The sequence below is a fragment of the Sphaerodactylus townsendi genome, linkage group LG04 (assembly GCF_021028975.2).
Source record: "Sphaerodactylus townsendi isolate TG3544 linkage group LG04, MPM_Stown_v2.3, whole genome shotgun sequence".
Lineage (NCBI taxonomy): Eukaryota > Metazoa > Chordata > Lepidosauria > Squamata > Sphaerodactylidae > Sphaerodactylus > Sphaerodactylus townsendi.
In genome coordinates, this window is record NC_059428.1 from 71,551,039 (window position 1) to 71,575,401 (window position 24,363).

General features: G+C 42.2%; 1 protein-coding gene across 2 annotated transcripts in view; it reads left to right on the forward strand.

Moving 5' to 3' along the window:
* Nucleotides 1-11,674: 11,674 nt before the first annotated feature.
* Nucleotides 11,675-24,363, forward strand: part of TRAPPC10 (trafficking protein particle complex subunit 10) — a 58,613-nt gene continuing 45,924 nt past the window's right edge. The window contains exon 1 of one of the 2 annotated variants that reach the window (XM_048493331.1): nucleotides 11,675-11,883. In XM_048493331.1, the coding sequence (XP_048349288.1) occupies nucleotides 11,781-11,883 (103 nt within the window). In that variant the 5' untranslated portion in view covers nucleotides 11,675-11,780. The remainder of the gene's footprint in view (nucleotides 11,884-24,363) is intronic. The other variant, XM_048493330.1, reaches the window with a different exon arrangement.

Here is a 24,363-nt window from a genome sequence, read left to right on the forward strand (position 1 = left end):
CAACTATGCCATCCTCCCCTCGGTATCTGTGAAGTGGACGGGCAATAATGCAAGCGATATCGGCATCGCTCTTCCTCATTGGTTTCTTCTGCAGATCGCGGGCTACCACGCCTGGCGTAGAGTTTTGAACCCGCGACACGCGGGCGCTTCGGACGGACATGCAGCTGCTTCGAAAATGAAGGCGGAGCAGCAGAGGCCTAAGCCGCTGGAGAGTTTGGAATGGGCTAAGGAGCAAGGGGGGGGCAGAAGGAGGACAGGTATTCAATTTAGGTGGATAGAGAAAAAATTCGGCTGAAATTGAAGGTGAAAGATCGAAGGAGGGCGCCTACAGCAAGGGAGCCATAGGTCTGCAGGCTGATGGCTTACATAACATTGTCTCCACGTCAGTAGCAGCCACATCGGGCCACGCAGGCTCCCCAGCTTAAGAGTGCTCGATGTTTTCCCCAGTCCTTAAGATTCAATGTCCTCTGGGTACCATGGACACTGAGCTCAATCTCAACCAATGTTTGCTTAGAGCTCCCCTTCTCTTAATACGGGACTCCTGCCGTGATTTCTTCGCTAACGCCAGAAGTTCGCTAACGCAGCTTGCTATAAGCCCTGCTTTTTGCAAGCTCCCCATACTCACCGGTGTTCCGGCCGACGGTGAGAGTGTCCTAGGACGCTGCGGTCTCTGGATGTGCCGCATCCAGAGGACAGGCGATGTCGGTAAAACGGTGGTCCCTGGATGCCGCATCCAGCGGACTTCGGTATCGCCCCTTCCCTTGGTATGCACGGTGAGCAGGGTGGAGGTTCTGCGGATTCCCGGTTTCGCACCAGTTGTAGTCATCATCCCCTTAGGGTCGCCGCTGGCGAACAGGCAAGACGCCGGAGGAGGTTTCGATCTGGAGCGGAGAGCCGCCAGCAACAGGAAGCGCCGGGATTTCTCGTGATCCCGACAACTCTGCCCTGTGCTGATCTCTGGCACCTTTATTAGGGTTTCATTGTATGCAAAGCGAGGTGGGTAGGGAGATGAGCTGGAGATCGGGAGACCTGGAGATCTATCAGTGTGATGCATGATCCTCACCTGGCTACGGCGTAAGGAGAGGAGCCGTTAGCCGCCTGAGCCTAATCCTCACCTGGGGGGGCAAGACCATTGTCCCTGCGCTCGCGGCTGGTTTCAGACAGTTCGCGACCCGCGGACTCATAGGGGATGTGAGGAGTGGGGTGGCGCGACTAGCAAGGCCGTAGAGGTCCTGGCGATGCCCCAACGTTCTACCACGGTGCTGCTGGGTCAGCAGTGCATTACTACAGTAAGGCATCAGATACTGAATGGGAATAATGTACAGAAAATGTTGGTTATGAAGTCTTTGAAGATTAAAACTAGAATGTAACTACGGAGCCAGAGCAGACCAGGGAATAAATCATAGAATCTCGTCACATTATATGAGATACAAAGCAGCCATCAATATCCAAGATCTTTAGCCATGCTGATTTTAGATCCACACTTAAAAGGACATAATTGAAGGACTTATCTTAATAAAACACAGAGCTCCAAGTCGACATGATGCAGCTCCTCGTCAGCCAGAAGGGCATGATGAAGCCGATTTTAGATCGCCATTCAGCTAAGGCAAGAGGGTAGAGAAATGGGTTTAGGATGATACCAGTCCCTCTGCCTACTTACTACTTGCCTAACTCATATTCAGAGGCATTAACAGCCCAATTCAGAGAAGGCTCCCTCTTCCTCAGCCCCACCTGCTGGAGCTGGGGCCAGCCTGAAGGAGCTATTCACATGGCACTGTCCTACTCCAGCAGAAATGCCCTCCCCGGGGCACTGGTGGGTGGTCACTGCAACCTCCCAGGATGCCCCAATGCAATGCTGATCACTGCACCAGCACCCCAGTGCTGCCACCGGTCCTGCTGGTGTAGTGGGGGCTCTCCAGAAGCATAGTCAGGGAGAGCTGACATTAATCAGCATCCACCCTGGCATTTCCTCCAGGTATATGGCAGCCCGGACTTTGGACTTATGTCACCATCAGGAGCATACCGCCCATGGGGACATGTAAGGGCAAATGTCCCCAGGTAGCGACCATTTGTTCATGTAGGGGACAACCCCTCCTCCTTCCCCCTGGGGGCCCTCCTTGGCCTTGGGGCTTCGGCTGGGCCCTGTGCGCTGCTCCAAGGTGCAGTGGGATTTCCCAGGCAGAGTCTTTTCAGAGCAGAGTCTTTTCCTGCTGCTGTTGCCACCCGCCTTGCGTGTTTGGCCAAGGGGTTGGGAGGGGGAAAGTCACGCGCTGCTCTCTTGCTCTTCCCTCCCTCCTTCCCTCCCACTCTTCCCAAACGGGTGGCGAGAGACCGCCCCTCGGAAATCCACCACCAAGCTCATAACGGGTCTGTGTCTGCCTGCAACCAGCCCTTCTCATGCCCCCTTCCCCACAGTGGTCAGGCAGATGCAGCAGCCTACTGACCTGGATGACACCTTGGGGGGAACTGCCTATGTGCCCCCCTTGCCACTGGCCCAAGTAGAAGGCCGCTCGGGGGAGCAATAGTGGCCCTTCTCCCTCCATGGCCCCCGGTGGCAGGGTCCTCCAGGGGCCCCTCACCCGCCTGTCCCCCCAACCCTGGGACTGCCCCAGCAAGCAGATGGCTGCGGCCACCTCAGCCAGGTGCCCCAGCAGCAGTCCCCCTGGTGAGCTGGCGACGGAAGCAGCAGGTAGAGCCATGGCTGGCAGCAGCCCCCGGCCCCTACCTGCCCCTTCCCCTGGCTGCGGGTGGCCTATTTTGTGTCGATACGCCACTGACCACCTTCCTTTGGTTGGCATAAACCCATTGAGACCAATGGAAGGCTTTTGGGTGGCAGGGAGATTTTGCTTTGTATTTTGCCTCCCTGTGCCACCAAAGAGCCCTCCTGACTGGCAGAGCAGCCCCAGTCGCCAAAGGCTTTGAATTGGTCAGGAAATCTCTGAAAAGCCCTGACCTGGATAACCCAGATTAACCCTGATCGATCTTGGAAGCTAAGCAGGGTTGGCCCTAATTAGTATTTGAATATCCAGGGTAGCTAAGATAAGCAATGGCAAACCGTACCAGTCTTTTGCCTTGAAAACGCTATGAGGTTGCTGTAAGCCATTGACGGTCCTTTCTACCACCTAACCTAAACCTAGGAGACAACACCATGGAAGACTTTGGCTTCTATGCCCTGTTTGTTAGCCCTTCGGGGCAACTGGTTGGCCACTACATGAAACAGGATACGGGAGTAGATGGACTACTGGTTAGCTGCAGCACAGCACTTCTCATATGTTCTTTCGTACCAGTGTTTTTCCAGATGGTAGGACCTCTTCTCCTGTTCTTCAGGGATTTTTTTTCTCTGAAAGGTGCAGCAATATGTTAGCTTCCAGAGGGTAAGGGAAACATAATAATGAGTTTGTATTGGTTTTATGTTATGATTTCATCCATAATTTAGCCTAAAGGCCAGGGTCACTGTCATCACAGATCAATGGACAGGCTTATGCTAAAATGTTCCTTGGCAGCATTAGAATATCTACATCCACTATTTCTCATCTAGTCCTTTCCCCTATCAGTTCTCTCTTTCTTTCACAAATGGACATTATATGCCTATATCATTCATTTTACTTTTCAGATACAAAATTTGTTGTTTTACCTCTACTGATCTGAGTGTTTTGCCAAGGAACTGCTCACCTGAGGAAGGTTGAGACACCACATTTTGCACAGGGCTTTGTGCAATCCCTTTCTTTGGGATTGAACTGGGAATTTTATCACTGCTAAAAAGCTTTTAAAAAGCTAATAGTTTCCTATAACCTCAGGCCATATTTGGGAAGCTTTTTCTTGAAGAAGTTTTCCAGAGAGGGTTTGTTAAGGAAGCCACAGCCCACAATGGTTTTGATGTTTTTAGTACAGGTAGCCAGATTTTGTTGTTTTTAGATTCTCTCTTTTTTTGAAACTGTTCCAGTGTTTGTGGATTTCAACGGCTCCCCTGTGGAGTCTGACATAACTCTTACTACAGGAAGTATGGAATCTTGGAGAGGATGACGCAGTCAAAGAAATAGACAGACTGTATCGTGTCAACTCAAAGATCGCGCGAGACAGAAAATTACCGAGAGACATAATTATAAATTGTGTTCGGAAAAGTCTTAGGGACGAGATCTTGAGGTACCACGCCGCATCCAGACTCCAACTAGAAGGCACAAACCTGATTATTCTCAAAGAAATTCCCACAATAATCAGGAAGAAGAGAAAAGACTACAAAGAACTGGCTGATACCCTACGTCTAAACAATATTAGATTTAGGTGGAATACACCAGAAGGCCTCTCATTCCAACTGGACTCCAAATATTTTAACATCAATTCAGTGATGAAAGCACAGGACTTCATGACTAGGAATACGAAAAACCTGAGATCCGCAGACAACCAGGGGGTAAGACTGCCACATAATGGCAAACTGTAAAATCATCAGCTGGAACGTAAATGGTTTAAACAATCCTATTAAGAGAAAAAAGGTCTTCAGCCAGCTTTGCAAAGATAGATTTGATATTATTTGTTTACAGGAGACACACATCAACAAAGAAAATGTAAAATACTTACAAAATCGAAAGTTGGGATCACTCTCCCATTCATGTCTACCCAAAAAAAAAAAGAGAGGGTTAGCGCTGTATATTAGAGAAACACTAAAACCGAAAGAAATATATTCAGATATTGAAGCCAGATGTCTAATTAATGAGATAACTTGGAACAATGAAAAAATAATGATAGTGGCGATTTACGCCCCAAACAATAATAAAGCCCAATTTTATACCAAATTGTACAACCAACTAATCCAACTACATCCACAAAAATGGATAGTACTTGGGGACATGAATGGGATAGTAGATCCTGACAAGGATAAGAAATCAACAAAAGGTAAATGTAAGAAACACAAACTGGCTGGAGACAACAAATTGCCTAAAGCTTTCTTTAAAATAATTAAGAACTTGGAGTTGATTGATGTGTGGAGGGAAAAAGCGGGTACGTCATTAGAGTATACTTTCTTTTCAGGTAGGCATGGCACCCACTCTAGGATAGACATGATATGGGCACCCAGATCTTTGAGCTCCCTAACAAAAAAGATAATAATACAAAATAGAATCCTATCGGATCATAGCCCGATTACCTGGGAGATCGGACAATACAAGAGAAAAATAAATTGGAACATCAAAGACTGGGTGCTCAGAAATAACAAATGTAAAGACAAGATAAAGAAAGACCTGACACAGTTTTGGGAAATCAATGCACACTCAATTAGTAATAACGGAATGATATGGGATGCCCACAAGGCAGTGATAAGGGGGTGTTTACTAAGTGAAGAGATTAATTTGAAAAAACAAAAGGGTGAGAAAAAGAAAACCCTGGAAAGAGAATTATATAATCTTGAAAAGGAATTAGAAAAAAGGGGAGACAACAAAAAAATACAGAGAAAAATTAGACTATGTAAAGACCAACTAAATTTATTAATCACAGATGAAATTACGAAAGCAGAAATATACATGAGACAAAAATATTATTCCCAAGGGAATAAGCCTGGAAGATGGTTGGCGATGAAACTCAAAAAAAGGCAAGAAAGAAACATAATTTCACAGATTTCCAACCACTCGCAGGCAATAACAGAGTCAGATAAAATCAAAGAAATAATTAGGAATTACTACACCCAATTGTATAAAAAAGAAAATATTGATCAAGAAGAAATAAAAAATTACTTATCGAATCATCCACCATTTGAAATCTCCCAGGAAGACCGAAACACACTAAACAGGGATATATCCCAAGATGAAATTAGGAAAATAATAAAACAACTGAAAAACAAAACCCCAGGCCCAGACGGGATCACTGCTCTGTATTATAAAAACTATGTAGATGAATTGATAGACCCATTAACACAATTACTAAATGAAGTTTTTGAAGGAAAAACAATCCCTGATTCCTGGAAGCAAGCAGTGATCTCCTTGATACCTAAACCGACAACAGGAATACCGGAAGCTAAAGACTTCCGACCGATTTCTTTATTAAATATTGATTATAAAATATACACCTCAATTCTGGCAAACAGACTAAAACACATACTAAATAATTACATCACAGAAGACCAAACAGGCTTCTTACCAGGAAGAACAACAGCCAGGAACGTCAGAACGGTAATAAATATCATAGAAATGCTAAATTTAATACCGCACCCTCCATCAGCTATAATATGTTTAGACGCTGAAAAGGCCTTTGATAGAGTAGACTGGGGCTTCCTCTTAACATCGTTAAAACACTCAGGGATAACAGGAAACTATCTTAAGGGAGTAACAAATATATATTCCTCACAATCGGCCCAATTAAAAATAAATAATGAATTATCAGATAAATTTATGATTGAAGAGAGGAACGAGACAAGGATGTCCCTTATCCCCTTATTATTTATTATTTCTTTAGAACCCCTACTGAAGGCGATCACCAATGACAAAGGATAGAAAGGAATTAAATACAAAGGAAGACAGTATATAATTAGAAGCTTACGCTTGAGCGATTTAGCTTGCTTTGTTGAAGATCCACTACACAAAATTACTCATTTAATAGACGTGATTACAGATTACGGAAGAGTAGCAGGTCTTAAAATAAATAACTCAAAGACAAAAATCCTAACAAATAATTTAAATGAAAGGGAGAAACAAGAATTGGGAAAATTAACAAATTTTACTATAGCAAAAAAATTAAAATACTTAGGAATAATAATTGAAAATAATAATAAAAATTTAATTACGAACAATTATAACACAACCTGGCAAGAAATAAAGGGAAAATTAAACAACTGGGGGAAAATGAACATCTCCCTATATGGGAAAATATCAATCATTAAGATGTCGGTCCTACCAAGAATGATGTATTTATTTCAGAATCTACCTTTAATTACAAACATGAAACTTTTCAAAACATGGGAATCAGACATTAGCAAATTTTTATGGGGGGGGAAAAAACCCAGAGTCAAATTTAAATATTTAATAGATCACAAATATAGAGGAGGTTATGGCCTACCTGACTTAGCTTTATACCATGACGCTGCGGCCCTAAAATGGGTCAAGAGTTGGATAAATTTAAAAGATTACGACTTGCTGAATATAGAAAGCTTTAACAACCAAAAAGGATGGCACCATTACCTATGGCCACTACACAAAGAGAATAAAGCGGGAGACAGAATCTTTAAAGAACATATAGTGAAAAACGCCTTACTTAAGATCTGGCAAAAATACAAAAATATTTTTTACACTAAAATACCAAGTTGGCTATCACGTATGGAAGGTTTAAGGATCCGAGATAAAAATAATGATAAAGACTGGTTGACATACCAAGACATAACTTATAGGAACCAGAACAACCTGATAATTAAACCAAGGAACCTGGTCCAGATAGTTGGACAACCCTGCCAATGGTTCACATATTTACAATTACAAAACTGTTGGGATTACGATACAAAAAATTGGGGTATTAACCCAAATCATACAGAGCTAGATAAAATTTTAATAGGAGATGACACTAAAATGATTAGTAAAATCTATCAACACCTTCTCCAACAAAAAACGGAAAGGGAAGTCATTAAACCCAACATGATTAAATGGGCAGAAAACATAAACAAACCAATGCTTAGACCAGTGGCAGAAATATTGGATTAACATTTATAAGCACACTGGCAGTCCACCAAGACACGTTTTGAGAATTATTCTGCGAGCTAACAACCCTATTACATTATCTAAAATTGGCATACTCACCAATGTGCTGGAAATGCTTGAGTGAGACATGCCATCTATGGTGGTCATGTCCTAAAATACAAAATTATTGGCTGTTAATACATTTAGAAATAGAAAAAATTATTGAGAAACGGTTTAGAAAAAATCCATTAACCTACCTCCTGAGCCCAAGTATGGCGGATGAAATCTTTTTGAAAAATCAGCTATATTTACTGTCTCATTTGATTATAGCAGCCCGCTTAGTCTTGGCAAAACAATGGAAAATGGAACTTATTCCGGAAAAAGAAGAATGGAAGAACAAGGTCCAGCAAATGTTCATATTGGACAAAAGGTTTCACCAAATTGAACTATTACCTGCAGAAAGATATGTGGAAAACTGGAGGCTTTGGATTAACTATCAAGAAAAAGAAGCCGAAGCGAACTTCTTACCAATTGATTATTGAACGATTCATTATGTATATAGAGTTAATATGGATTAAGATTTAGTTTTGATTATTTGGTTTTGTTATTGTTTTCCCCCTAAAATACTTAATTATCGAGAATATATCGTATTAAGTATTAAACAAGGAATACTTATAAGGATAAGTCTAGTATTAATTAACAAATAATAAGGGGAGATCTAGAACAATTTGCACTACTAGTTAAAAATAGGAGATGTATTAATTATATATCTATTGCATGGGAACCAAAATATAAACTGGAGGATATGAAATCCTAAGAAACAGCTAGAGATATCGCTGTATAGAACTAGGATAGCTAATTGAGACTGAAGGAGAAGTCCACCCTTTCTTTCCTTCTCTCTTTCCTTTCTTTTGTTTTTTAAGGCTAATACAAACAAACAAACAAATAATCAAATTCAGACGGATGATGATGACAAGTTGAATAACGAAATAATTGTTTGCTGTCTTAAATACTGTAATTTCTAGATCTTTATCCTCTTTAACCTCCTGAATTCTTTTTCTAACATTTTAACTCTTAAATTTCATATGGCGCGATATAGAAATGATGTTACCTATGTGGTTGTTTAAACATTGTCTTTTTTGTTTTAATCAATAAAGATACTTTATACAAAAAAGAGTTTCTGACTCTTATCAAGAGTTTCTGTGTCTTCAGATACGATCCTATGTCCAATTTGGTTTAGAGCATTTTCAGCTACTGCTGGTTTCTCAAGTAGGATTAGTCAGCAGTGCCTTTCATGTTCTTTCATGCAGATGCGGGCAAAATGTTATGAGCTAAAACTACCAGACCATGGCCACACACTCTAGAAAATCCACAACAGCTAGTTGATTCCAGCCGTGAAAGCCTTCAACAAATCAGAGAACCATATTTCCTGAGGTTCATTTTAAAATGTGAATGCAACACCACTAAGAAAATGCAATAGAATGCTTAAACTCAAAAAGCTTGTTTTTAGTTTATATACACTCAACAAAAACCAGTCAACTGGGGAAAGGTGGGTTGCAAAACTCACCAGCAGTAAGCTTTGGTTGAGGCCTTTGGCGTCAGAATGTGGTAGTTGACTACCAGGGTAGAAGTACTAATTGAAGTTAAGACTTTAAAATTAACAGAGGGCGGGGGGTGTACCTCACCCTGAACTTATATTGTTTGTGGTTTAATTTATGCTATTATGTTTTGATGATGTAGTTATTTTTTCTTTTTTAAGGATAATACGAAAGGTATATTAGATACCTTATGATGTGGATACTACTGTTTTCATTTACTTATTTTGATTAAAGTGCATGCACTATATTACTGTAAGGAACTTGTAAATATTTGTATTTTTAATTGCAATAAAATTTTAAATAAAAAAAAGAATGTGGTGATGTCATTTCAGGCATGTACGGGAAGTGATGTTATCACAACACCAACAAATGTGGGAACAGTTTACTATTTGGGCAAAACTCTATGATAGAAGCCATTTTTACCATAGGGTTTTGCCCAAATACCACAGCATCCTCATGGTCATCAGTGATGTGATGATGTAACTTCTGGTGCATGCCGGAAATGATGTCACCCATGTTCTGGCACCGGAGGCCTTGGCCTAAGTATATGGCTGGTGAGTCCCCCTTCTGGCTGGCTCAATGGTACCAAATGGGGCGGGGCACCAAAGTGGGAGATATCCCACTGCCAGCAGGGATTTAGCAACCTAGTTTCCTCCCTACCAATTATAAGTAAAATTAATCTAATTAATAGTCTCTTTCAGTTATTCAATACTTTGTAAACAACTGCACGCTGTAAAAGTATCTGTAATTTGATTATTATGGGTTCTACTGAACCATTTTGGTTTGTGTCTCATATATTTCTGACTGATTGTTTATATTATGGAGATGCAAGGACCCTTGGTCTTGTTGACATAGACAGGATTTTGCTTAGTGCTGCTGTCCCTCATCTTGCCCATCTCAGTCCCCTTCTTCGCCCTCATCTTACTCACATGTGGTTTTCTAAGGTGCTGCTGAACTCGAATCTAAATGATCTTCCAAAGGCACCTGTTCTCTAGTACAAACACTGCAACTACTCAGGTTACCTCCAAGCCAGGTGTTTAGTTTGGCTTGGGTCCCCCCTGAGAGGTGTGAGGTGTTTGGCTACCTTTTCGCTATCGTTGTGTAGTGTTTGGCTACCTTGGCTTTCCTAGCTTTGTTGCCATCTTTCCAAAACTGACTTTAGTATGATGTTTTTGGAAAGATCAGAGCAAAGCTGGGGTGCATGGTGTGTAGATAAGAAAGTCTGGCTCTTTCCTTGTCCCTCCCACACTGGGACCATTTTGTCTGTGGAAGTCATTTCATCCTCCCCCACACCACCAGACAGCTTTATCACACAAACATCCACTTAAAAATTGACTCGGTCACTATAGGAAATCTGCCAAATACAGTCTCATGGATGCCTCTAATCCTACTTTTCGATATGCACAATAGGCCACAAAATTTTGCTGCTAACCAGCTATGAATTCTGGGAGAAAAAACTACACACACAATCAATATGAAACAAATCCTACTGCCTAGGGGCTTCAGTCAACCATTACCCCGATATCTATTTATTTAGCTTATGTTTAGAAACTCCTTTATTATATATGCTCCAGAAATTAAATCTTCCTTGTAATTAAACAAAAAGTGATGACTATCCAGTTTTTTTCCATCAGTGATCATGAAATTGCAAAGAAATACTTCAAAGTATGAATAAAATGCAAGAGGGTGCTCAATGAAAATCCTCAAGGATTAATAAAATAACTTTTTTCCAAGAGCAATGAAACCAGACATTAAGTCCAAAGCAAGTGTGATCTGATGGACTAGCAGGAGTGTTTGTACAGTATGGGACAAGGTTAGCTTCACTATACACCCACCAAAGTTGGTTCCATGAATCGTCAAAAGACTCTTTTTATTTTTTACAGAAATAATAAATACATATATCCCGGATAATAATCCTTTTAAATTAATAATGTTGTATTTATGGAACATAATGTAATTTCTGTGTTGTAAAACAGCAAGATATAGTGCAAAACTTATACAAATACTTCCATAAGGTTGCATGTGCTGCTTTAGTTGAGATAGGTGAAATGTGTTAAAAATAACTGCTAGAGGAAGAAAGAAGATGACTGGTCTTGATCAGTGAACGATCCCCCAGTTTCCTGATGGGAGATAACCTTTGACAGCGTTTTTCTGATAGCTTCCCACCTATTCTTCCTCTGCACTCGCCTGTTGTTTCCACTGGCCGTACTCCCCTTTAAGGAGTTCTTTAAATCGGAGGCCACGAGCCGTGGCGCCACCCTCCCCTTTAACTGTCGCGTCTTCATTTGCCGGAAGCGGTAATGCTAGTCTAGTGATACAGGAAGCGAATGAGCAAGGGACTCTTTTCCATCCGTAGGGGTAGCGCGTGAGGGGACAGTTGGGGTTTGGGAGAGGGGTGGGGAAACGCAAGGCTTTCCCATTTCGTGTGAGAAGCGGGGGGGGGGGAGAGGTGTGGTGCGGTGTGGGCAAGTCCATGGCGCGCAGCAGGAAGGGGAGCCCAAGGAGCCGGGGCTGAGTGCCCTGCCCGCCCATGGAACCCGCCCTAGCGGCGGCCACTGAAGAAGTGGTGGGGTCGGAAAGAGAGGAGGCGCCGCCGGTCGTTTACACCATGGAGAACAAGCCCATCGTGACCTGTGAGTGGCTGCAGAGCGGAGGGGACGGGGAGGCGGGGGGGGGGGTCTGCGCTGCGGCGGGGGGGCCCGTGACCTGACCCTCCTCATTGTCCCCATAGAGGAGCGCATAGTGCCCTGCAGAGGGTACCTCCGCGGCACCTCCGCGAAAGGCAGTGGGAAGGGCTGTGTGCGGGTCCCCTTGCGGCTCTCCCCGGGCCATACCCAGCCTTGGTCCAAGGAGTGTGGCTTGGAGCGGGGGGTTGCGGCTCAGTTGCCACGCGGGGAGACCCGGCGCCGCCGCCACCGCCGCCCTCCCAGACGCCCTCGGGCAGGCGGCTGCCTTCTGACTTTGTTTTTCTCTTCTGTAGATTGGGAATGAACGCGAGTTGTTTGCTTTGCAGAAACATCCCGGGTCGCCTGAAATGGACTCTGGTATCTGGCGGTTGCACGTGTCTGTCTCACAGCGTGTGCCTTCCGTTGAATGAGGGCATTTGCCAGTTGTGGGATACATGTCTGTTAGTGCCTCCTTCTTTATCCCTGCAGATTTGCTTTTCCTCAGCTTTTTGTGTCTTAGGGCAGAGGCGGACTTTGAGGCCGGGTGTATCAGGGTGCGAGGCAAAGCCTGCTGACCTCATCGCTGGGGTGTCTTCAGGAGGCAGAGTCAAATATAGCCAGTCTTCTGGCGTGTGGAGCAAAATTCTAGACTCACCTCCCCTGCTGGTTGGTTTGTTTGCCCTCAAAAAGTAGGACAAAACCAGAAATTTGTTCTCTTTTTCTGTCTGGTAAGATGTGTGAAGTTGTCCTATCTTGTGCTGAATATAAGCACATGCATAATAAAAAGTAACTTTCTCTGTTGACTTCTAGCTTTCAGGATATAAATAAAATTACTAAGCTATTGTAAGGATACATAAGGAGTTGTTGCTTTGTCAGTTTTAGGGGATATACATCAAAACAAGCAATAGTTTAAAGTTTGGTTATGTCACTGTGTTATTGTCTTACACCTTTTGTAAGACATAAATAATACCATTCCATCATCCAAAAGATTGACAAAATTATGATCCATATTGTTAAGAAGTCCAGGGTACTATAATGGATATATTATTTACTGGGCATACTGAGAGGGAGGGCAAATTAGGGTGCAGGTTAGTTCATTGGCTGATACGAAGAAGAGGTACAGATCACCCTAAGAAGAGGTACAGGCTTTGAATCCATTGACTTCAATGGGTTTGCTTAAGATGACACACGTTTTTGTGGCATACTGATGAATCTTTTCTAGCACTTGTAATGCTAAAATTATAGTGGCTGTTTTCTTTCATGCCATCAGATTATCATCAGTGTCTTGAAAATGAACTGGTGGGTTGATTCTCCAGTCTGATTATTATTAAGAAAAACATGTCACTTATAGCTAATTTAGTTCTATTAAAGTTGATGGAACTGAACTGACTGAAAATATACTTGCAGTTGTAAAGCATCTTAAGTTATTTAGGGCATTGGACATACCAATTCTTATCAATTGTTACAAGGACGCTGAAAGGCAGGCATTATCCTAATATTGTGAATGAATTTATTTGTATGTAGCCATAGTAGGCCATTACAAACACATCAACAGTTATCTCAATTTATTATGATTATACTTAATACATTAAAATATATAATACTGGTTAAAATTAGGTAAAATATACAACAATATGCCAATAAAACATATTGATCAATAGTATCACTCTAAAAACTGCTCTCTTAGCAACATTGGACCTAATTTCCTTTGCTGCCGGAGCATACAGAGGCATTCTATGAAAAGTGTACTCATCAGAATCTGATAACAAAAATATTGGGTTCTCAGCATTGGAGTGGTTATTTAAACCAGAAACCCTCAGCAAGAAATTCAGTCCTGGATTCCACATACAATAGTCAATCAAATATATAATGGAGTAAGTCCTCCAGTGTTGAGATCTAAAGATACAAAAGCGTCAGTCCTTTGGCGTTTGACAATAGTGTCTGGCCAGTACAGCCATTGGTGTAAAGTGTAAAGAAGCAAAGTTCTCTAAGATTTTGATTTGAAATATTGACTAAGTGGGAAGCTCTGAGATTATCATTTTTTAGTAATTTAAACCATGGAGCAGTTGTAGATTTCAAAATTAGTGATCTATCCATCAAGGTGTCAAATTCATATTCCCAGTCTCTAAATTGGGAATTGTCTGCTGATGACTGTAGAAAGTCATCTGGGTTGAGTATTGGAAATCTATTATTAAGGAAATCAAAGTGTGTTTGATCATTGGATAGCATAAGATTAAATTATTGATTGCTAAATGATTGTAGTCTAGCTGTTCTGGCTTTTTATCCCTATAGTTTTTAGAACAGGCCTGAATCGTGTAGTTTGGGGCTGTGTTGCACATGCTGAGGCAGACAGGCTTTACTTGGAAGGTGTATAGTTAAGGCATTTGAACCCAGAGTCCCCCTAACTGAAGTTGCTTCACCTGCTCTTTATATCATGCTTTTAGCTTAAACAGGTTGTAAATTTAGCCATCAGTAGCAAATAAGGTGACAGCCCTGCTTGAATCGGAGACTCAGTTTTCAGTTGTTACATAAAGTTTGGAATGTTCCTGCTAAAGATTTGTCCATATCCATTATCTCGTTGAGTTATGGGTCACCTCTTCATAACTTCAGAATTCTCACACTTAAAAAACAACAAGAAATTCTTGTTTTTCATTTCTAGCTTTCTGTGATAAAAATCAGTAAAGTTGATCTTGTTTCAATCCCTGCTAGTTTAATGCTGCATTGTGAACCTTTGCAAGCATTCCTGTTATTTTAAAAAGGTGATAAATATTTCAGTTCTTGTGTGCCGCAAATATTTTTGATGCAGCCTCAATTAAATGAGCGCTGCAAAGCCTTTAAGGATGTTTTACTTAAATGGACAGGGACATAGCTCTAGAACTGACAGTAGCTTCCTGGAACAGCAGGGTACTTTTCAAGTCTTCCCATGTTTTAACTGTTGGCACTAGGGCATGTGATTCATCTTGCAAGAATGTCAATTGTTGGCAAGAAAGGGTACTCAAATATGGCATCCAAAATTTTCATCTTTCTAAAGTGCCAGCATAATTATAGTCAAATAGGGTTGGAAAGAAGAAGTGAAAATAAGGTTGGAGAAAATACTGGTATATGTTTGAGTCCTGTTGTAACTTTCTGTTTAAACAGGCATAGTTTTACTTAGATCTGCAAATAAACAAGCAAAGATATCACTGTAAGCATTTGCAATTGAATAAGGATAAATCTGAATGACTGAAAATGAAGGAAAGTTTAAACTGGATGGAGTAAATTAAACATAATTGGCAGATTAATCGTTAGCTGAGAATTAGCAGTGCCTCATGAAAGACACCAATAAACATGTGATAACTTTCTGGAACATCAAAATATTGTCACAGGGTTTTTTTCACGTCCACATATGCTATGGACTTCCCCTAACATAAGCTTCCATAGCTTTGACGTAGGAGGCTTGTATATAGAAAGGAAGGGCCTGAGTCTTGCTACAGAACCAATGTTTCTGTATAAAGTAAGTGGGTATTGGTGATTGTGATGACAATATCATTTTACAAGGGGAATGAATGGAAGAGTACATGGCAAGCAAGAACAGAAAGTACTATAGTAGATCACAGTAGAAAAACTATGATCTGGCAGTTCCTTTGGATGTAGCACAGAACAGGGAGATATGTATTTGTTTCCTATTCCAAGTAGGAGTTGATGAGACCCTGAAAGGCAGGGTACTTTTTGGTGGTTCTGTTGGCAACACATTTTTAGAAAAGTGAGAAGTACTGAGACTAGATTCCAAGTATCTATAGAAGGTTAGTTCTATAGCCAATCAGTCTGGCACTAAGGACACATGACCTTTCTCAACTAATGGTCTTACTCATGTCCCAGAATCTTTTGGCCTGGCTCTCTTCATTACCTCCACCACAATACTCAGAAATGTACTTGCCAGCCTTTGGCCTCTGCATGGCTTGTGTCAGAGTAATAACAAAAGCAGTTTTCCCAGTCAGTTCAGCTGTGTGCTGGGTTGTTACTTTTCCTTCCTCCTCATGGATTTTGTTTTTTAAAGAAGTTCTGGGAAGGGAAAAGTCATTTCTATTCTGCATGTCCCAGTCAAAGTCCCCTTTTATTCCATTGAATCTGTTTACCTGGTGGGTCTCTAGGATCCATATGAAGATTTGCCTTCTGGAGGAGGTGCTGATGTCACTAAGACAGTACTCATTCAGTGAAGGGAGTTGCTGTTTGTTCTGGTCCATATGTTCTGAACTGATCCTGCAAGCAAAACTGAACCAGAGGTATTTGGTGAATAATATTAATAAGTGGAGTAATTGGTGTTCATTCAGTAAAAATAACTGCTCACTACTGCTTTTCCTTGTATCAGGTGAGAGGTTTTTTTAATGGTATATTGCTCACCTATGTCCTCTTTGTGGGAGGCAGTGCCACTACCTGCTGCATAAAGGAGAGTTTTTAGGCAAGAACTTTGCATTCTGACTAACTACAAGGAATCTGAGAGTAAAAGGTTTGATTCATTAGCCTTTAGTTGGTAGTCATGGCTGGTTGTTTTGTGTGGAGTGCCCTTTTATCAAGGTTCCCATTTATATTTTTGAATGCTTCTGGACCTACGTGTGCTGCCTTGTGTCATTCCTTGTGATTTGTGGCCTGTGCACCCTTGCTGAGAGTCATGTTCTCCTTGCATTGTCCTATTACTGGCTGTTTGGTATCTTAGGCATCATTGGGGTCTGGGTAGGGTCTATCATCTATATTGTCTGACGGGTTTCACTTGCACCACTTATTTTATAGGTATAGCTAGCACTGATGAAGCAGGCAGGGCCAGCACCTGTTAGAGGATAAGATTGGAACTAAGTCAATCACTCCTTCAGTCCTTCCCATTGCATCCTCACCTTCAATTTGTAGTGTTATGGTGTCATAATAGTTATGGCGGAGCATTTGTGCTGAAGGTTACATCGTTGTAATTGCTGTTCCAGTTTAAGGATTTAGTAGCAATCCTACTTTAATCTTGCTGCCATCATTAGATAATAGGATTTCATTGCCAATCTACTCAGGCTGTGTAAATTACTCGATTAGTGACCACTGTAAATAATCTGCATATGTGATTTCACATACTGTTCATTGAGTGTACTTCTAAACTTTTATTTTGGTTGAATGTTGGGAGTCAGTAGAACTTGCTAGTGATCTTTCTTCCTCAGCCACAGAATGTTACTGCCAATGTATAGTTTTATTTGCTCTGGTGAAGGCTGGAGTAGGTATCTGTGGATAGAAAAATACACTGTGTGTTCAGAACAAATTCCAGAAGTGTAGTTTGTTGCAATAGAGTCCAGGATATTGAGTCCTAAGTGGCTGACATGAGTATTAGTCAGAAAGAGTGTTTCATCAAGTAACATGGCCTAAGAGGGATTCCTTACACATGAAATAAAGTAAACTAGAGAACCAAATTCACAGTATAACAAATGGGCTTAGAAGACATTCAAAGAGTTGGATCCTAGGAATTCATAGCATTCCCTGACTTCCCCCTGTCCCTGCAGCATCCTAAGACCTACCGAAAGTCAGTGTTGGGCATTATGCACAAAATGCTTCGTGTCTTTGGGTGGAGTGAAGGCTGCAGTGAGGATTGGGAATTAGGCAAAACTAGTGCCACTTCTTGCCAGTGTTGGAAGTGTGGCAGAGAAGCAGTTTGACCTGATTCCCCTTCCTCACTGTGACCCATGTGCCTCATGGTGTTTTCTGTGAGGCTTTTTTAACTGCTAGCATTGAATAGCTGAAGAAGAGTTTGGAGTTTCAAATCAGCTTGCAAACTTCTTCCTTTCCTCTCTCCCCAGCAGACATCTTATAGGGTAGATGAGGCTGAGAGAGTTCTGGAGAACGGTGACTAGCCCAAGATCACCCAGCAACTTTCATGTGGAGGAGTGGGGAATTTTGCCTGGTTCTCCAGATTAGTGTCCATTTGTTCTTAGCCACTACACCATGCTGGGATTAATTTTTCAGAGGTCTTAGAAGGGGGTGGGAAAGGTAGGGGAAAGACCTATTTTTGTGAATTCTTTCTATTTGTTGTAACGTAGGATCAAAGTCATTGAATACATCGTGCGGTAGAGTTAAACCATGCAAATCTCTGTTAGAGATATAAACTAGTTCAACCACGCTGGAAAGACAGTAGGATGAAGTCAGTGTATATGGTTTGTTTGTTCAGCTCAGTTTTTAGACAGGCAGCCCAATGGGGGGGTCCCCCTCTGGAGCCGGTTCACTCCTGCCCTGCCCTGCGTGCTCACACCACTAGTGCAAGAGGCAAATGCACCAACCTGGAAACCTGGGCAAAATGCTGGCACAAAATGCTGCACTGGCGGCCAAGGGCAGGACAGGACAAGGAGCCAACTTTAGTTGGCTTCCACCCCCCATCCAACCCCCTGCACCGGGGGAGCCAGTGACAGAAGTAAACCATATTTTTGGTGACATGTCTCCATAATCCCCTATGGGGGGTTCTTGGGGTTGTTTTTTGTGTTTTACTTTTTGGAGGCTTCCTGCACCACAAGAAAGCTCTTTGGAGAGGGTGGGGCAGCGGTGGAGTGGCGCTGTTCCTGCCCACTGGCCCGGTCTGTGTGGGGCAGTAAAGCAAAACTTTCTAGGACCATGTTGAAATTCCAGTCCAATGCTATACAATAATAATGACATATTTAATGTTGAATAATGACATACTTAATGTTGAATCTCCATCCGGATGGAAGGATGAAAAAATATTTCAAATGTACAAATACCTTAAAAAATATAAGAATCCAGGCCTTTTCACAGCCCTAGTGAATATACTTCAGTTTGAATTTGGTATAATATTCTTCTGCACGAGAATAGGTTTGGAGCAATGATTCCTTAACAAGGATGCTTCCTGGAAAATGTGTTTAAGCTGTTCATTTCATGTGCAGTCCTCTATAAAGAATCTGTCCAAATGCTTGTGGAAAAAAGTGTCAATTTGGAATCTGCCCTCATTGTACTGTTTGAAAGTATCAAAGCAAGAAATTCAGCAAAAGAGTCAAGGTGGCAGAAGTTTATGGTATTGACAGTGAACTTGGAATCTGCTTAAACATAATATTAGAAAATTACCAGAAATAGTGAGATGCAGGAAAATTAATTTCGGGTTACGTGAGCATTTGATTGTGGAATAAATTGTTTTTGATTACCTTAAGATGTTGACTTTATTTCAGCCATTCTGTATGTGTTAGATTTGATAGGCTAGGCAATTACTTTGTTAAACTTGCTGTATCCTAGGAAAGAAAACTTATCTGTCAGAATTATTTTCTGTGAGTGTCACTTTTAGTGTGTATCATGTATGGATGGAGTGAAATATACATCTAACTTTAAAAATAAAATAATTGTGCAGCGCTTTATTTCTATTTTATTTCTCTAAATTTGGTGTCTTGTTTTTATATTACTCTTATACACCGGACTTCAGAAGCAAGAAACCAAATATTTTGCACATTTGTAACAGGGTATAAGTACTTGGTTAAATGTTAATGGTATTATGAGCCATGCTAATCTGATATTCAGAGCTGTCATTGGGCATTGCTTTGCTACTGTCAGAAAATACTAATAGTTATTCAGTGCAGAATATTGGTCATGTGGATGGCAGTAAACACACCAGAATAATTGGTCCAGTCTGAAAATGAGTGCCAAAATGTGAAAAGTTTTGTAAAGGACTGAAAGAGATTTTGACTGGCAGAAGATCTTGGAGTTTCATGGTGTGGCTGCTCTGAAGCAAACACTTCATGCTTTGTGCTTGTTTTTTGCACTTCAATTGTTTGTGTATGCATAGAGTACTAATAAACACCATGTGTGCTTTCAGTGCTCCTTCAAAAGAAAGGACTCTCTACCATTTACATGGGCTCCAGTTGCTTGAGGAAGTGAGGAACATGCATCAATATGTTAACTCTTATAAACTGAATTTTGACCTCATGCCAGCAGCCATAACCAGCATCTAGGTCAGGAGTCTACAACCTGTGGCTTTCCAGATATTCATGGACTACAATTCCCATCAACCCCTGCCAGCATGGTCAATTGGCTGATGGGATTTGTAGTCCATGAACATCTGAAGAGCCGCAGGTTGCAGACCCCTGATCTTGGTGAATGTGAGAGAGATGCCATTCATGATACATGTACCATTTCCACAAGGATTAGTGCTGTTAGCTCTGACACTTCTTAATAAAAGGGGGGGGGGGGAGAAGATGGACAAAAAATGGCTGTCTGGTATGCTGTCTGTAGAGATCTGTTTTTCCAGAAAGCCCCAGTAACAGATTTAATATGTTGGTGACCAAGAGGGAAAAACTAGTAAAATATTCCTGATCATTCAGTAAGGGGTAATGATTGTTGGAGGGAATGCTAACAAGCAAGGACAGATTGGCCATTTGGGTCATCAGGCCCACTGGACCCCAAGTAAGGGGTGGCCCTAGCCTCATGCAGGATGAGGGAAAAGGTGTCTATCCAAGGAGATGCCCAGCCAAGCAGGGCAGATCTGGTTATTTCTCTGTCTTCCTTTGTGGGGTGTGTGGCCCTTTTACTGTTTTTTCTTTTTTTTCTCAGTCAGCCTTGGCTAACCAGTCACAACTGACACAATAGATGCTTGGTTGCCCTAATACATGTGTATTGCTGATAAGGAGTTAACAGGACAACACTCTGACTAGTCAAGAAACAGTCTACAAAGGAGGGTTTGCTTGGGTACAGCTGATTAGGCTTTAGCACATTTAGAACCATGCAGCCTTTTATTATGGGCTATAGAAGTCTGATGTATATTTGAGAGATGTGTTTAACAGTATAGTATTTTCTCCCCACTTCCCCCCAAAACAAAGCAGTTGTAAAGTCTTCCACAGAAATGGTTGGAATATAATTTAGAAGTCCCCACCTAACAGATACACTACAAATAGCTTGCCAGAGTAAAAATGGACACTTGAAAACTTATGCAAAATAGTTTTGGAATAGAGTACTTAATCCGGGTGTCACATGTCCCCGGGCGCACACTATCTGGTCATGTGGGGAGGGGGGCATGCGGCACCTTGCCCCCAGCCTCTCCTGCAGTGCAGCACGTGGCAGTTCCCTCTATCCCCAAGCTGAAAAGGGCTGCTGGTTTTCCTCAGAGGGAAGCGGGGAATGCGCCAGTAACCCTTGGAAGTGGAAGGGCGGATTGTGACACCTAGGCCGGGAAGAGGAGAGCATGCCTAGAAGAGAGTGTTCCTAGAACTCACAAAGCTGGCAGCAGCGGCCTCCCTCTCAGCAGTGAGGTTAGGCCGAGGCCGCCCTTTCTCAGTTGCTGAAGGCCTTTCTTGGGCACTCCCACCTCCCGATGCTACCAGTCAGGCGGGAGTGTGCCAAACTGGGCTTTCCACAGTGGGCTCAGGGACCTGGCCGCCCCCTCTCCTGGACCTGGGGTGCTGGGGGGGGGGCTTTTGTGCGTGCTGAGCAGGTGACTGCTGGCTCTGTCCACAGGACATGGGAGAGCTACGTGCCGCCTCCACCCCCCTGCCCGCTTCTGGGCCTTCCAGGCGACTTCCCTCCCTCTTCCTCCCCCCGGAGTTCGGCTCATGTCCTCCTCCATCGCTGGCATGTTAGCCCAGGGGTGCTCTTGCAGACCCCCAACTCACACTAAGACACGGGCGCCCCCAGATGCCCGGGCGCCCCCAGATGCGCCCCTACAGAGCCTTCCCCGTGCCAGGCTTCCCTGCCCGCCCCCAAGGCCTTGGGCTATTCTCTATCCCGAGGGAGCTGGAGCAGGCAGGGAGAGCCCATGTCCTCCAATGGCAACCCAAAGGGGTGCCCCAATCCTGCACAATTAGGCCACCTTGAAATGGATGGGCAGTGCTGGGGCCGGGCTAGTTTAGGGTATTATTATTATTATTATTATTTATTTAATTTGTATACCCTCCCAATGGCACTGTGAGCTTGGCAGGGGCGGCTGCGCCCAGCTGACTCTGGCCCTGCCCCCCCCCCGCCCAACCAGCCCTTCCCCGGGCATTGAATGGGCTCCCCCCCAGAGGTGTATCTAGGGGAAATGGAGGAGGGCGGGGTGGTGGAAAACTCTGATTTTGCCCCAGGCTCCATTTTTCCTAGAATAGATACGCCTCTGTTCATATTCCTAAAACTAAAAATGTGACATAGTAAATAATGTGAGAATACCCTTTCTTTGATTACCACCCATCTAGCCTAAGACAGTGGAGCATCAGTTCCTCTGAAGATTGCCAGAATGGTTGGGTAGTTCATATTTTACATTTTTAAAAACACCTGTTTACTATACAACACTAGAGACTGAATTAGGGAAAGTTTCTGCATTTTGTATGATTCTCCACTGTCTTAGGCTAGATGGGTGGTAATCAAAGAGAGGGTATTCTCTGTTGTGGCACCAAAACTCTGGAACTCCCTAGGAATATTCATCTGTCTGTCTCTATTGTTATACTCTACCAGTGGGTTAAGATATTTTTTGTTTGGCATTCCTCCTCCACCCTGCTCACACAAAAAATTATACTATAACAAAAGGTTTGTGGAAGCTATATTTTTATTTGAAAATTTGCCTTGTTTTTGCTAACAAACATTTCAGTTTTTTTTAAAAAAGAATCTACCAAGACAGTGCAGCAAGTAGTTCATGTACATAATTGTTTCCATATCTTTGACTTATCCATCATAATGCCTCATTTTACCATTCCCAAATCGGAATGATGCATTTACATGAAAACACCTTTCAACTGCACTGCTTCCAGTTCTGCAGAAAAACTAGGAGGATAATTCCTCACTCCTTGTTTTAAATATATGTGTGTGAGGGTTTTTGTATTTTTAGAAATTTGTTTTGATTGTTCAAAGGCTTGATGACTCTAGGTTAGGTGGAAAGGCGGGATGTAAGTGTTTTAAATATCAATAAATCCAGGTGCAGTTGTTCAGCATACCAATATTGTTTTCTGGTTAGCCTGAGTACTTAAATAATTGTGGTTTCCTTTTGCTACCACACTTAGATTTAATGCCTTTTATTTCTGTAATTTATTTCTTGTGGTTTATTGTTGTAATCTTCTTGCCTTGTGCTGCTCAACCTTGGCTAGTATATTGCAAACAGAATAAACTAAATGACTTATCAGTATATAGAAGTGTGGGTGCTCAGTCCTTTTTTCTTTTTTACACTTGCATTACTGCAAATCCAACAAGACTGTTTCCCCAGGTTTGGTGCGGTTGGGTTTGAAACATCTGTGACCACTCCAGACCAGAATTCTCACCTAGACGTGCCAGTGATTGATAGAGGCTCAGTGCTTCAAGCCTGATCCACTGGCCTTTCAAATAATTTTGTGAAGCCATCTACTGTTCTTTCTGTCTTCAAATCTTCTTTCACTTGATAAACTCTCTTATTATGATTATTTTCTTCTCCTGAAAAAAGTCCTCTGAAAAAGCACTAATGCAAAATTGCATCGGTACTTCTCAGATGGTTTTTAAGGACAGGAGAAGAAGCAGGTACCACCTGAGTATTAAGCAACGGAATTTCCTCCTAGGTCATTGGAGTGCTCAAAACAAATACTTGTATTCCTGCAGAAGGTTCATATCCTTTTGGCAGAATCCTTGAAATGCACACATTTTTGGATAGGTTGGCAACTGCTGCAGCTAGATAATTGCAGAGGCTGCAGTAAGCTGCAAGTTGCTGCTCTTGACAGAGTATTCTATTTGAATAAAGAGTGTGATCCTCATTGTATACTCCCCCTCCCCCAACATGGCTGTAGCTGATGGGAAATAATAGCTTAATTGATGATGGGTGAGAAACAGTTTTTCTATTCAGCATCCATTCCCTCCAAATCAAAGTTATTGAGGCTTTTACAGTTCTGTGAACAGTGAAGGTCATGTTGGAAAGCTGGTAATTTTCTTCCAGATATTTTAGTGATGAATTGTTAAAATCTTGTCCACAGATTGTTAAATTTAGTCTTAGTAAGTCTTAGTGTTTCCTTTTGTTAAATCTAGCAGAATCTGAATGGCAGGCATGCTCAAAATCAGGTAATTCTTTTAGTGCAGCCACTTGATGTGACCAGTTGTTTAATAAGTCTCTTTTGTTGACTGGGCACACTGTTTTACCACATTAAGTCTATTGTTGTGTGCATCTGTTACTCTTATAGTAGTACTATTCTCCCACTGGCTATATCATATGGCTTCTAGAGCCCCCATCTAAGGCTACCAGTTGTGAGCAGAGGAAACCTGGAACTTTCCGCTATACAAGCCCAACTAATCATTTGGAGGAAAGAGACTGAGAGTGAATGTAGTGTGGCTGTCACAAGCCGATTTGTGGCAGTTGTTTCTTTTAAGAAGGAAAAAAGTCAGCTTCTGCATTCTAGTGGATTTAGGGTAAGGCTAGAAGGCGGAAGCATGCAGCATCCACAGTTGACATGAAAAGCTTAGGCAATTGGTTATTTAGCAGTTGTACCTGCTTCGCTATAGTGCACTCCATAGTAGTTCTACTGGACGGGG